Source organism: Scleropages formosus, chromosome 20 (assembly GCF_900964775.1).
Source record: "Scleropages formosus chromosome 20, fSclFor1.1, whole genome shotgun sequence".
NCBI classification, from domain to species: Eukaryota; Metazoa; Chordata; class Actinopteri; order Osteoglossiformes; family Osteoglossidae; genus Scleropages; species Scleropages formosus.
In genome coordinates this window covers 3,457,434-3,470,519 of record NC_041825.1, presented here as the reverse complement: position 1 = coordinate 3,470,519, position 13,086 = coordinate 3,457,434, and the positions used below count along the sequence as shown (strand labels likewise).

The following is a 13,086-nucleotide window of genomic DNA, read 5'->3' as shown; positions in this document are numbered from 1 at the left end:
CGCTGGCAGTTTTTAGGGCACAAATACACTGCGCTTGTGTGACGACCAACAATTAATGTGGAACCAGCCGCACCGCTTGTCATTTTCACTGACTCTCGGGTTCATGCTGACCGCCGGCCCCCCCCCCCGCGGCCGTCCGTGCGTCTGCGTCTCGTGCCGCAGCGCCGTCGTTCCCGTGGGGATCCGCCGTCATTATGTACCGGCGTGTCTCTCCCTTAGAACCCGGAGGAGGTGGTACGTTTTACAGATGTGTGAGGATATCATGTGTAGCTGCACAGCTCTGTGTATCTGTTTAAAAAAAAAAAAGTTAGAATTATGCTGTACTGAAAAATGTGAAAGTAAATCATGTTCCCTTCACTTTCTGTATCATGTATTTTATTGAGCTGTTCCCCCCCCCCGTTTATTCTTTATTTTACATTCAAGAATATTGACCCTTACTGCTCTCCCCCACACACACAAACACACAGAGAAAAACAAGTACTTCTGCTCATCTGTCAGCGACACAGTTAGGAAATGTACTTCAGTGTCGGGAAAACGTGAGCCTAGGAACACTTGCAACAGCGTCTTGATAATATACAGTATAACGTGTGTAATGTGCTGCATTGTGGTAAATGTATTTCTCTAGGTGGTTCTGTGTGCGCCGTCCCCATGTGCACTTTTGTCTTTCACCAAATCACCTTATTAAAGAATCTAGACACTAGGTTGTATATAATATATATATGCACACATATATGCATATATATATATATACATATACACACACAGTGTGTGTATGTGTGTATATGTTTTCTTTTTTTAACTAAACAGCACTGATCTGTTGAGGTTTGTGTTGAAAGGTAGCGACTGAGGAATTTGGAGGAATCCACTTGAACGGAGGAAGACCGCACTGCAGCACAAACGATGTTCAGGTTCATTTTCGTACATCGAGCGAGTCCAAAAAGGGGGGTGTGGGGGGGGTCTGAAAACACACTGTGTGGTCTCCTGACTCTTAGAGTGAGATCGACACCGACTGTCTCTCCTCACACAGGTTCAGCTCCAGCACACACTGTGTTCGGTGTCAAACACGCAACGTTTAGGGACGAAACACAATGTAGATGAGGATAATGTTATACCAAATAATGCAGAAGTAATGTATTTCCTGATTTTTTTATTTATTTTTTTTCTTTTTAAATTTATTGAATAAAAAGCCACACTTTGTACACAGAGCAGGAATGAACCACCAGGACATAAACACTTTAACCCTTTATGGTCAAAACCCCCGGCTTCCATTGAACTGTCGCCTGGCTACCTCTCAGGAAGTCGGGGGATAAACTGCCTTTTTCTGTTGAAATACACCGTTTTCTTGGTAACGATTTAACTGGGAAACTGAAAACATCTGTGAGCCGCTCTGCATGCTGAGGACTGCACTGCACATGCCAACGGTCCACTTTGAAAAATTAACTTCTTCCTGTCTCGCTTCCTTTCTCAAGGTATCAAACAAAAATGGTAACTGGCTGCTCTCCCGTACAGTTGTTGGGTCTCGGTCTCAGTCGCGCACACACAGACCTTACCTCTCTTTAGCTTCTGTCGCCAATAAAATATGCATTTGTGATCAGTGTCGTTTCTCAAATCAGAATCCGATTTATTTGGCCAAGTATGCGCACACATACAGGGAATTTGGCTTCGGTTCCCAATGGCTAATAGTGTAGAGTAGATTAAAAAAATATATACAGACAACAAGTACAAGGATGGGAAGGAGTAAATAATGAGGGATTGAATAAATAAAGAGGGAGGGAATAAGAGGGAGAAAGTTTTGCACAGATATAATCAGTAGAGAACTGATTCACAGGCCCCTTGCACTTGTAACTTTACACTTTTTTTTTTTTTTTTTACACTCAGAAGTGTAGACTTGAGAAAGGCCTGGGATACATGTAACTGGACCCTGCAGAATGAAAAATCAATCATTTCATTCTCCTTTTTATCCACCCAAAGAACAGGCCAGTACAGTGGCATTTTTGCCTGGTACGCAGTAATTCTACTTCCATAGATGTGCCGACAAGACACAACAATCAGTACGTTTGCTCATTTAAGTGATTCTTTTCTCCCAAGTGAATTACAATGTTAAGATACTCACAATTATTTACCCACGTACACAGTTGGGTAATTTTACTAGAGCAATTTAGGGTAAGTACCTTGCACAAGGGTATTACAGCTGCGGCTGGGATTTGAACCTGCGACCCCATCCCATTGTTACCACATTTCACAGATGTTGGTCTCATCTGAAGATTTCTATGAAATGGAGAACCAGTGTTGACATGGACTTGAAACAGCGATGCTTTGAATTCCTGAATGTGGGAACACCACAAATGTTGCACAATCACTACCAGTAAACAACTGGTGAAACATGTTACGATGGGAGAGTTCTGGGGAAAAGAACATTTTGTGGGTTGGCTGTACACCCTAATTTGTGAATCTGTCATGTCAGGCTTCAGCAGTGTGCAAACTGGACAAAAAACTGAAACTGAAACTGACATCTCCGAGACCTCCGACTCTCACGCTGAGCCACCACCTGCCCTCAAATTCTCCTCCCCATCTTCTAGAGACCATCATCCTGCAACCAGTTCCTTTTATGTCGCCTACCTTCAGTTCCCTTCCCTTCTCTGGTTGCTTCCCATCCACTTTTAAACCGGCCAATGCCTCACATCTGTTGAAGAAACCTTCTCGGGTCCAGACCATGTCCAGAAATACAGACCAGTCCCATTCTTTTTCCAAAACTCTTGAGCATGCTGTTTCAAATCATGCCCAGAATTATCTCCTTTGTGGATATCAGTGTGTATTGGCCACTCCACCGAAACTGCCCTCCTCACAATGCTAGAAGCTCCTCAGCCTGCTCCAACTGTATCTTCGCTTCCCATTCTTTAGAACCTCCAAAACCACCATTCAGCGTAGTCAAACACCGCATCAACCTTACCTTGCTAAAATGGCTTGGTATCAAAGGACTAAGAGGTCTGAGTCCTACCTCTCAGGTAGATCTTACAAGCTGGTTTAGTGTGGCTCCTTCTGTATGCCTCTCTCAACAGGTGTTCCACAAGGTTCTGCCCTTGTCCTATTGCCTTTCTTGATCTACACCACTTTCCTGAGGTCGGTCATTCCCTCCCATGGCTTCTCTCATCATCTGTATGGAAAGATGCCTGAATGCAAATTAAATATAAATGTTTAGCACCAATAATAGTCTTGGTCTTACATCACAACTTGAACTATAACAATCTTGTTCATGAATCAGGTTTGATTGGCTGCGGTTTTGCTCAAGAGTTACTCCTGGGACATGAATCGAATCAGCAATCTTTCGATTACGAGTCCATGTCCTTAACCACCGCCACCTGCTTCTATTTTAATTTGAATTACATTTACATGTATTCATTTAGCAGATGCTTTTCTCCACAGCAACGCACATCTCATAGAAAATACAATGCGTTCATTACATTAGCAGAAAGAGACACTTAAATCCAGATGTAATTCTTAGGTACAGTTAGTTACTTTCCACCATATTAACAAATTTACATCACATGAGTAACTCATAAAACTTTATCAGAATATCCATAATTCCTGATCACCTTTGTAGTAATTCTTGTTTGAGATATGTGTAAACATTTACATTACATTATAGGAATAGCTGTCTAAAGGTTTATCCGAGCATCATCTTAAAGTTACGGTGCATTTATCCTACAGTACAGGAGTAGCTGTGTAAAGGTTTATCAGGACATGATCATATTGTTATGGTGCATCAACATTTACACCTTACATGAACTTAAGAGATCATGGGTGAAGTGAGTCCTGAAGAGGTGAGTTTTAAGACTCTTCTTGAATGTAGACAGAGTTTCAGCAGTTCTGAGTGAGAGGGGGAGGTCATTCAACCACAACGGAGCCAGAACTGAGAACCTTTGTGCTTTATCTTTCGTGCGCGGGACCACCAAGCGGGCAGAAGTAGATGAGCGGAGCCGTCTTTTTGGGGTGTAGTGGTTGATCAAGTCTTGTAAATAACTGGGAGCAGTTCTATTGATGCATCTGTAGACAATAACCAGGGTCTTGAATTTGATCTGGGCAGCTATAGGAAGCCAGTGCAGAGAAAAGAGTAGAGGAGATACATGCAAACGCTTCGGCAAGTTAAACACAAACACAGGCACACGAATTAAGCACCTACGGAACAGAATGCAGGACTTTAACTATTGAACTCAGAGAGGAAGGGTTGGTGCAGAATTTTTTTAGGGTACCTTGCAATCTGGGAAACTATGGACAAGCCATGTTATACTTTCAGAAACACTGTGTTCTAACCCCCATTGCAATGACACTACAAAGGGGTTTGTAATAATTTGTATTCTCATGGCTGATCTACCATAATCTTCGCCTCCTGGTCTTTGCTCTCAGCAATACAACGAGTTACAACATGTACAGAACTCTTCCGCATATTTCTTGACATGCACTTGCTCCTCAGGTCACTTGCTCCTCCACAGGATAGACAGTTGACTTCAGTGTCTTTAACTTGACGTACGAAGTGTTGCATGGCGTCCCCTCTTACTTGCCACACCCCCTCAAACCCGCAGCTCTACCCATTTCACGTGTGCCTCGTTCCTCTCTGCTCTCCTGGTGGCCGTGTATCAGTAAAGGCCCCGGTGAGTGCAGAAGGAGAGAGCTGCGCATTTGTTGACATGTTGACTGTTGACCCCCAGCAATGCAAATAACGCAGCATCCTGTTCAGCTGGTCTTTCACAGTATAGTTATGCTCGGTGCTGTGGAGTCGGAGTCGCGAAGTCAGAAGCAATTGTTGGGTTACTGGAGTTGGAGTCGGTTAAAATGTACTGACTCGGACTAAATGTATCGTATATCCCTGCGCATAAGTCGATCTGACATATAAGTCGACCCCCAAAAATTACAGATGTAATGTAGGTTTAGGCCTATATTTGCTGGATAAGTCGACCCCAAAAATAATGTGCAACTTTTGGGCAGTGCTGTGGATTCGGAGTTGTCGCGATGAAACGGGACGGAAGGACCCAAGAGCGGGGTCGTTCGTCTGGATTCGGAGGATCAGGCAAGTTGTTCTTGGTATCGGGGATAGGCGGAGGGTCGGTCGATCGGCGGTCGGGGTCAGAGTGGGAATCCATGGGCGAGGTCAGGAGACGAAGCGAAGAGTCGGTCAAACGGCGATCGAAGTTGAAACGAAGATCCGTGGACATGGTCGAGAAACAAAGCGAAGGGTCAACAACCAGAGAACGTGAACTGAGAGCTGGAGATGAGCGAGGAGTTACAAGGAAGGGCGGTTGTCTCTGACGAGATTCTGCAAAGGTATTGGGGGGGGGAGGGTCTTTTAAAGGGTGAGTGGTTAATCTGGCGCTGGAGCAGAGTCAGGTGTTGTTGTCTGAGATGTGGGCGTGGACGTGACAGGAGTCCTGGGGTCGGAGTCGGAAGCAATTATTGGGTTACTGGAGTCAGAATCGGTAAAAATGTACCGACTCTGACTAAATGTACCTTATATGCGGCGCATAAGTCGATCTGGCGTATAAGTGGACCCCCAAAAATTCGAGGTGTAATATAGGTTTAGGCCTATATTGGCCAGATAAGTCAACCCCCAAAATAACATGCAACTTTTGGGCATTGCTGTGGAGTTGGAGTCCTGGAGTCGAAGGTTTTGTGTACCGACTCCACAACCCTGGTTATGTTAAAGTTTTATTATGCTTTGCATGAGTTGAAATATTATTGTGCATCATTGGGAAGGGACAACACTACTTTTAAAAGAAAAAATACATGGGAGCACGTCGTCTCGAACCTTGATGGGCAGGTGTTCGGTCTAAGACTGCGGTGCAGAACGAGTGAGGAGCCCCGGTTGAGCCTCTGTGCGTCGGTCCACATGGGTCAGACAAATCCTGCCATTCGAAGGTTGATACCAGCGGTACTTCCCTCAATAAGCGAAGAGGTGTTACTAATGACAATACGTGTGAAAATGCAAAATCGGACATTAAGTCATTAACATCGAATCAGCAGACATGTCTGTGGGCGCAGTCCGGTAGTGTTTCGCACTCAAAACACGCCAGCAGTGGATTCAGACATGCGTAGTGTGGGCTTGAAAATAACGAAGTGAAAAACAAGATCCTGTACCTGTCCGGAAGTCATGTTCATATGTCTCTTCCTGTTTTTAATTGCCTGGAAACGTTAGTTGAGTTCAGATGTCAGTGGTTTACTGAACATGTGTCTAGCGGCTCGGCTGTGCGCATCGACTTGGAGGCCCTGGTTACAGCCTGCGAGGAGATCAGAGGACCTGCACCCAGATGCCTGCAGGACTGGATTGCTCCCCACGCCCCAGTAAGAGCGCTGTGCTCCTCCACCTCTGGCCGCTTGCTTTGTCCTGCTCATGAGGACCCCAAAATCTAGAAGTCTTCAGGTTCCTGGTTTTGACTCCACTGTGGTAGATCAAACTCCCTTCTTCCCTCAGAATTGGTGAATTCATCCAGGTATTGAGGAAGGGTCTAAGACCCATCTCTTTCAGACCCATTTCCTTTCTGACCTCTGTGTGGTAAATTACTCAAACATCATATGCTACTGTTGCACTACGATGCCCAGGAGGGGTGGGGAACTCCTGGTCACTTGGACCCCCAATGGTTTATTTTTCTCCCTTTTCTTATACAGCCCCTCCCCTACTTATGACTGATGCGACTTACGACAATTCGTACATACGACCAGAAAAAAACACTTTCTAAATTTTGTTTAAATTTGAAGAAATATATGTAAATATAAAAATTCCGCTTGGTCGTACGTGCGCCAGTGCTAACAGCAGCAAGGGTACGATAGTGACCGTTGGACGATTTCCCGGCATTGTGTCCATCACAGCATCTCTCTCAGTACTCGCTCTCAGTTGCCATTTGGTAATTCACGTTATTCGAGTCAATCTAAGGAATTTTCCTGCTGGATTAAACCATTGTTGTATTAAATCCCAAATAAGATGACAAACAAGAGGAAAAACACATCTCCTCCCTATAGACCTGGCAGGAAGCTGAAGAAGACGCTCGATTTGGAATTTAAAATGAATGTAATCAACCAATATGTAGGAGGAAAAAAGTTAATGTGATTCTACGTGATCTACAGTCGTCCCATTCGACGGTCTCCACAATTTTAATGGACAAAGAAAAAATACTGGAAGCAGTGAAAGGTTCGGCAAGTATGAAGTGCGTGTTAATAACAAAGCAACGACATTTACCATAAAATGTCAATTAATAAAACTGGTTAAACAAAATGAGATAATCATGATAGAACTTGCATAACGTAAAAAATAAAAATGATGAAATATGAACTAAAGAATCTTAAATAAAAGGTAAAAAAAATGACAGAATCATAAAAAATGTCAGTTAATAAAGCTGGGTAATAAAAATCAAGACTATCATGATAGAAACCGAGAAGGATAAAAGAATGACGTGCAGGTACACGACTTCTACACACCATGCTGCCGTATGTCCGACTTACGTCCATTTCGAGACCCGACCGGTCGGTCAGAACGGAACTGGGATGTATATCGGGGAACGGCTGTATTTGGATTTTTTTGTTTTCCTCTCCTCAGTCTCCAGCTGGTATTATGTAACACAAAAGCAGTAACAGACAAAAATAGATTTGTGAATGTGACACCCCTTTACCCTTGACACCCTGGGGTCGTAACGTGAATAAATCAGAATCTTTGTCTATTATCAGTTTTGCGCCACGTTTTTCCATTCACACACACACACACACACACACACACACACACACACGCTGGCTGAAGCCGCTTGTCCCAAGCAGGGTCGCGGTGAACCGGAGCCTAACCTGGCAATGCAGGGCGCAAGGCTGGAGCGGAGGGGGAGGGGACGCACCCGGGACGGGACGCCAGTCCGTCGTAGGGCACCCCAAGCAGGACTCGAACCCCAAACCCACCAGAAAGCGTGTGTGTTTGCTGCTGCTGCAACAAAAGTGAATTTCCCTCTCGCTTCTTTCATTTCACCAGTTCACTACTTTCGCCTGTCATAAATACTGTTTCTTTCACCCGATTGCCGTGAGGCCTCATGACGTCCTCCACACTAGGCATCTGAACAGATAATGATACCAGTTAAACTGATTTTTTGGGTGTTTTGTGCACATTTTGTAATCCTGCCAGATTTGGCTCTAGCGAATGAATGGACGGGTGAGACTATAATTAAAATAAACAGCAAAAAATACCACACTGAGGAGTTCACAAACAAAGTGTTACATTTATTCATTTCTCCACAGCAACTTACAATTATTTACCCATTTCTACAGCTGGGTAATTCGTACTAGAGTAATTTTAGGACAAGTACCTCGTTCAACGGTACTGCAGTGCAGTTACTAGACCAGATTTGAACCTGTAGCCTTTGGGTAATAAGTTAAGGCAGCAGCGCTAAGCACTACAGTGACACCCGACAAGGTGTGATTCAGGTAAACGAGGCCTGTAAACCACGGATTTTAGACGGAAGTGTCAAACGGAGAGGAATAAAGTAAAACTAAGCTAAATTATTAATAAACTAAAAAGGTAAAATACAGCACTGGGCGGAAACGTGCGCGTCACAGTTGCGCCACGATCACACAGCCGGAGGAGGGAACTCGCGCACCTGCGCGCGCATTACTTTGCTGAAGGAGGACATCAGCCCGGTGGCGCGAGCCGCCTCCCGCGCGCCGCCTCAGCTCGCAGCGCGTGCGCGCCTCCGCCGCCAGGTATGCGGTGGAACAGGTAGGGCACGTGATGGGAAGGGTGTCGGAGCGAGGAGGAAACGCACAGGTGGGCTACGCAAATTCGGGCTTCATTTAACAAAAACAAACAAAAAAATTCCAATTCCCTATTTCGTGGGTGCCGAGAGGGTGAGTAACACAACCGCCTCGAACTGCCTTTTTTTTTTTTTGGCACTTGCTGTAAACGGGCAAAATTCGGGATATTTCACCAACGAGCTGCTTAAACTGTAATATTTAATTACAAGAAGATAAAGAAATATTCCTGTAAGTGTAAGTATATTATTAGCGCTCGACTTTCGACTGGCGGTGTAAAATAAATAACCTGTTCGTCTCGTCGTCTCTACCACTTGACTTGGGGGTGCATATTATTACTCCTGGAAACTCTTAAAAATAGCAGGGAAATGTTTAATCGAAAAAGGTTTAAAGGCTCAACAGTTTGACAGATTAAATGAACCACACTGTTAACTGCATGATAATTTGAAATGTTGAAGCGAAAACTCTGTGTCTAGGAAACATGATACGAGTTAATTGACCACGCCTTCGTTACACAGCTTAATATTTGCCTCATACCAGTATGTAACGGCATATTATATTAATATATGTATATACCCAGCAGAAGTTAGATTTTACAACAGAGAAATAAGAGATGATTTAAGGACTTTTACACAATTTATTGTACTTTCGGGACTGTGACGTTGCTCGCTGTGGCCGCTAGGTGGCGACAGAGACAACTTTCTGATTTTTGGTCATTAAAGTGGGGAACCGGTTCTCTTCATATTAGTATTAATGAATTGATGTGTATTGTTGCGTATCATTCAGACGTGGTAAAAGTGCAGTTCATGTAATTGCTAAGTTCCCCAGTGCTGAGATGCCTTTCTGCGCAGGACTGCGATGCTGGGCGTTGTAGGGCTGTTCGTCGGTGCGTTGATCGCTCTGCACCTGGTGGAGACCAAGGTTATCCGCAGCGCTAACGGTAAGTGTGATGGAGAAGCTTTAAAACACCTGTAGAACATGCGGAGATATCACCTTGCCCCCTTTTCAGAACTCGACATTTTGTCTGTAGTGTAGCTGTGTATCGTGTGGCACTAGTCTTATTGTAACGCGGTACCCAGGATGGTTAGGTGGTTAAAGGCGCTGCGTTCAGGTCGAAGCCTCCCCTGGAGGTGTGGGCTCAAATCCCACTTCAGACTAACATTTTTGAAGGCATCTGCCACCTTTGGACTCGAAGGACACAGGTTTGAATCCCGTTTCGTGCTGTAGTACCCTTGAGCAAGGTGCTGACTGTGGAGTGCTCCAGTAAAAACTACACAGCTGAGTAAACGAATGAATAAATGTAAGTGGCTTTGGAGAAAAGCATCAGTGAAATTGATAAATGTGTATATAATTGTGGTGCGTGTGTGTGTTTGCCCAGTGTTCATCCCCGAACAGTCGGCCTTGTCCTTCCTGTCTCGCCGCCTCCTCTACAACAGCTGGGACTTTGAACTGGTTGTGCCCGGGAACCTGGAGCGGGAGTGCTACGAGGAGGTGTGCTCCTACGAAGAGGCACGGGAAGTCTTTGAGAATACGTCTAAAACGGTAAGAAACGGGCACATCTGCGTGGCCTTTTTAACCAGAAGGTTGTAGGGTCAGCCCCTAGGATGAGCCCCGAAAACAATCAAGCAGAACTGTCCAGCTGTGTAAATGGGTACGGTGTAAAACGATGTGCTCCTGTGATTAAGTCTGGGTCTGCGTGCCTTCTGAGCAGCAGCATCACGAGTGGGAAATGGGTGCAGGCCTGAGTTCGTCTTTTTGGGGAATCTCATCTTATGCATGTTATGGTGGGATGAGACTTTGGTCCATAACACGTGTTAAGCTCTACAGCATTCTTTCATGGTGGCATGGTGCCAGCAGCAACGGGTTAACATCTGGCTTCTAGTCTAGCTCAGTCTATGCGGAGTTTGCATGGTCTCCCTGTGTCCGTGTGCGTTTCATCCAGGTGCTCTGGTTGCCTCCCACAACTGAGAGAATATGTGCTCCAGATGAACTGGAGATCCTAAATTACCTGCTGTCTGTCTGTGTGTGTGAGTGAGATTGTCCTGTGATAGACTAGTGTCCTGTCCAGGGTGTACTGTCTCTTATCCTATGGTTCGGGGATAGGCTCCGGACCTCGACGACCCAGAGCTAGGACAATGGTTATCAGTACTGAACAAATGTACAGATATGCATTGAAGAACTGGATGTTGAGGAAGGACTAACGGACTGAATGAGATTCTTAATGAAAAATGGCACCCAGGATGCCCCCCCTTTCTGCTCCCACAGCACTGTCACAGTTGTTCCCTTGAGGTTTTCACCTTTCCCAAAACAGGTGGCCTTAATGATGGTTTCTCTTGAAATTCTACTGTCGGTGACATTTTCCAGAACATCACAGTAAATGTGTATATATAAATTATATATATTAGTTTTTTTTTTTTTTTTACATGGCATTCACAGTTTACCACATTTATTTCTCCAAGGAAAAGTACACACGCACAGTGTCTACAACCGAGCAGGGTCGCGGTGAACCAGAGCCTAACCAACGGACAACAATGACTGGATGTTTAGAAACTACTGAAAATTAATTTTAGTACAAGATACAGTGTACTCTTGCAGTGGCACGGATAGAGTACTTTGTATTCGCTCTGATTTACTTTTTTTTCCTTTTTCAGGACTCCTTTTGGATAGGTTATGTCAACAGTCATGGTAAAATGATCCATTTTGATTGTGTTTAACCATCTTTTCTATTGCTAAGCCAAAACACAAACTTGCTGAGTAATAAAGATGTTTAAAGTTGAGCCCAGCGGCTCAGCAGGTAACAGTAACTCCACATATGTAATCGATCTGGTTATTCCAATGCATCATATACGTGACTTTACCATCATGCCAAAATTATATTTTTTTAAAAATCTTGTTATATGTTCACATTTCATTTCAGTAAAGCATGGCATCATGACAAGACCAAATATGAACAGCACTTAAGGCACAGCACTTCCATATTAAGTCTGCATTTATAATAAAATATTTGTGTATAATTCAATTTTCTGCTAGTGTGTCCTTTCAAATACAGAAATAAAATGACTATTTTTCCCCAGCAGTTTTTGCATGATTAGTAGGGTGATGTCAGTCATGTCAAACATAAGTTCTAGTGTATTCTCATTTTCAGAGCATTCGCCTAGGGTGGACATATCAGGGCTGGTGGCGGGGATCCTCGCCTTGGTGGTCATCATAGTTTTTGCCATAATTCTGGGCTGCTACTTCCACAAGTCGAAGAGGACAGGGCGCAGGTAAAAGAGAAATATAGAAAATATAAAAAGTGCATCATGTGAGCATATGGTAATGCACATGTCCGTCGTCGACCTTTGTTTCCTGACTGCAGGTCTCTGCTGCTGTTGTGTACGGCACTCCTTACACTTTCATAATAATACTCATAATCTCGTTAATTTTGGCCCAGGGTCCCGGTGAACCTTGCCACGGACGCCCCTCCGCCCCCCGAGATGGTGCCCTTGTCCGGAATAGGGGTTCCCGGACTGCCGTCATACAACGAAGCCCTGAGCCGGAGCGGGCAGCACGATGCCCCTCCGCCGCCGTACTCAGGGTTCGTGTCCCACCCTCCCGCTCTGTGCGTTTGATGGGGGGGGCACAGACTCCCTCGTGACAGTGGTCATCGCTGCTGCATTTTGCCGTTTTTGCGCCCGTGTACCGTTGCTGTGAAAGTAAGTCAAACTGCGTCTCTCTTGTCGTTTCCAGGGAAGCGCAGGCAGACGCGCCGAGTCCTGCGGAAGACTGACGGCAGGGAGGAGGTCCGGGTTAGGAGCCGAACCCCCCGGCGGCGCAGAGCCTTAACCGTGTCAGGTGGATGGAGGTAGACAAAGGGAAGACGGGATCCAGGGAAACCAAAAGGCCTCAGTGGAGGGCAAAGGGTTCATCACGTGGAAAACTGTTCGCAAGTTCGTACTGTTAGTTTCATTGGAAATGTGCATATTTATTTACACCTCACTACGTGCCCCAGACCTCCTGTGTGAGTGTGTGTTCTTCTGGACCATTTTTAATTTTGTAATTTTATTAATAATAATAATAAAAAAAAAAAAAAAAAACACTGCACTGCTTCAGGATGGACTGGTATTCCACAAGGTTGCATCCACATGTCACTATTCGTATTGCACACATTTCATGTATGTATGTATGGATATTACAGTTTGTCACTTTGGAGAATTTGTACAGTGCTGCACAGGCATTCACATAATAATAAATAGTACTGGTGATAAATGGGGAAGTGCTGCTGGGCGCCTCGGTCGGTCCATGTGGACTGGGACTCCGTGTGTGTGTGTGTGT

At 44.8% G+C, this 13,086-nt stretch overlaps 1 protein-coding gene across 3 annotated transcripts; it reads left to right on the top strand.

Annotated features, from left to right (window-relative positions):
* Positions 1-7,933: 7,933 nt before the first annotated feature.
* prrg2 (proline rich Gla (G-carboxyglutamic acid) 2) lies at positions 7,934-12,812 on the top strand. 3 transcript variants are annotated; one of them, XM_029246865.1, is made up of 7 exons: positions 7,934-8,724; positions 9,624-9,712; positions 10,151-10,314; positions 11,424-11,457; positions 11,918-12,038; positions 12,206-12,349; positions 12,502-12,812. In XM_029246865.1, exons 2-7 carry the CDS (start codon positions 9,631-9,633, stop codon positions 12,539-12,541), a joined length of 585 nt encoding a protein of 194 aa, XP_029102698.1. In that variant the 5' UTR covers positions 7,934-8,724; positions 9,624-9,630; the 3' UTR covers positions 12,542-12,812. The 3 variants fall into 3 exon arrangements, with proteins under 3 accessions (XP_029102698.1, XP_018592424.1, XP_029102697.1); XM_018736908.2 differs by having other exon boundaries at positions 7,934-8,788; XM_029246864.1 differs by having other exon boundaries at positions 7,934-8,868.
* Positions 12,813-13,086: the final 274 nt, after the last annotated feature.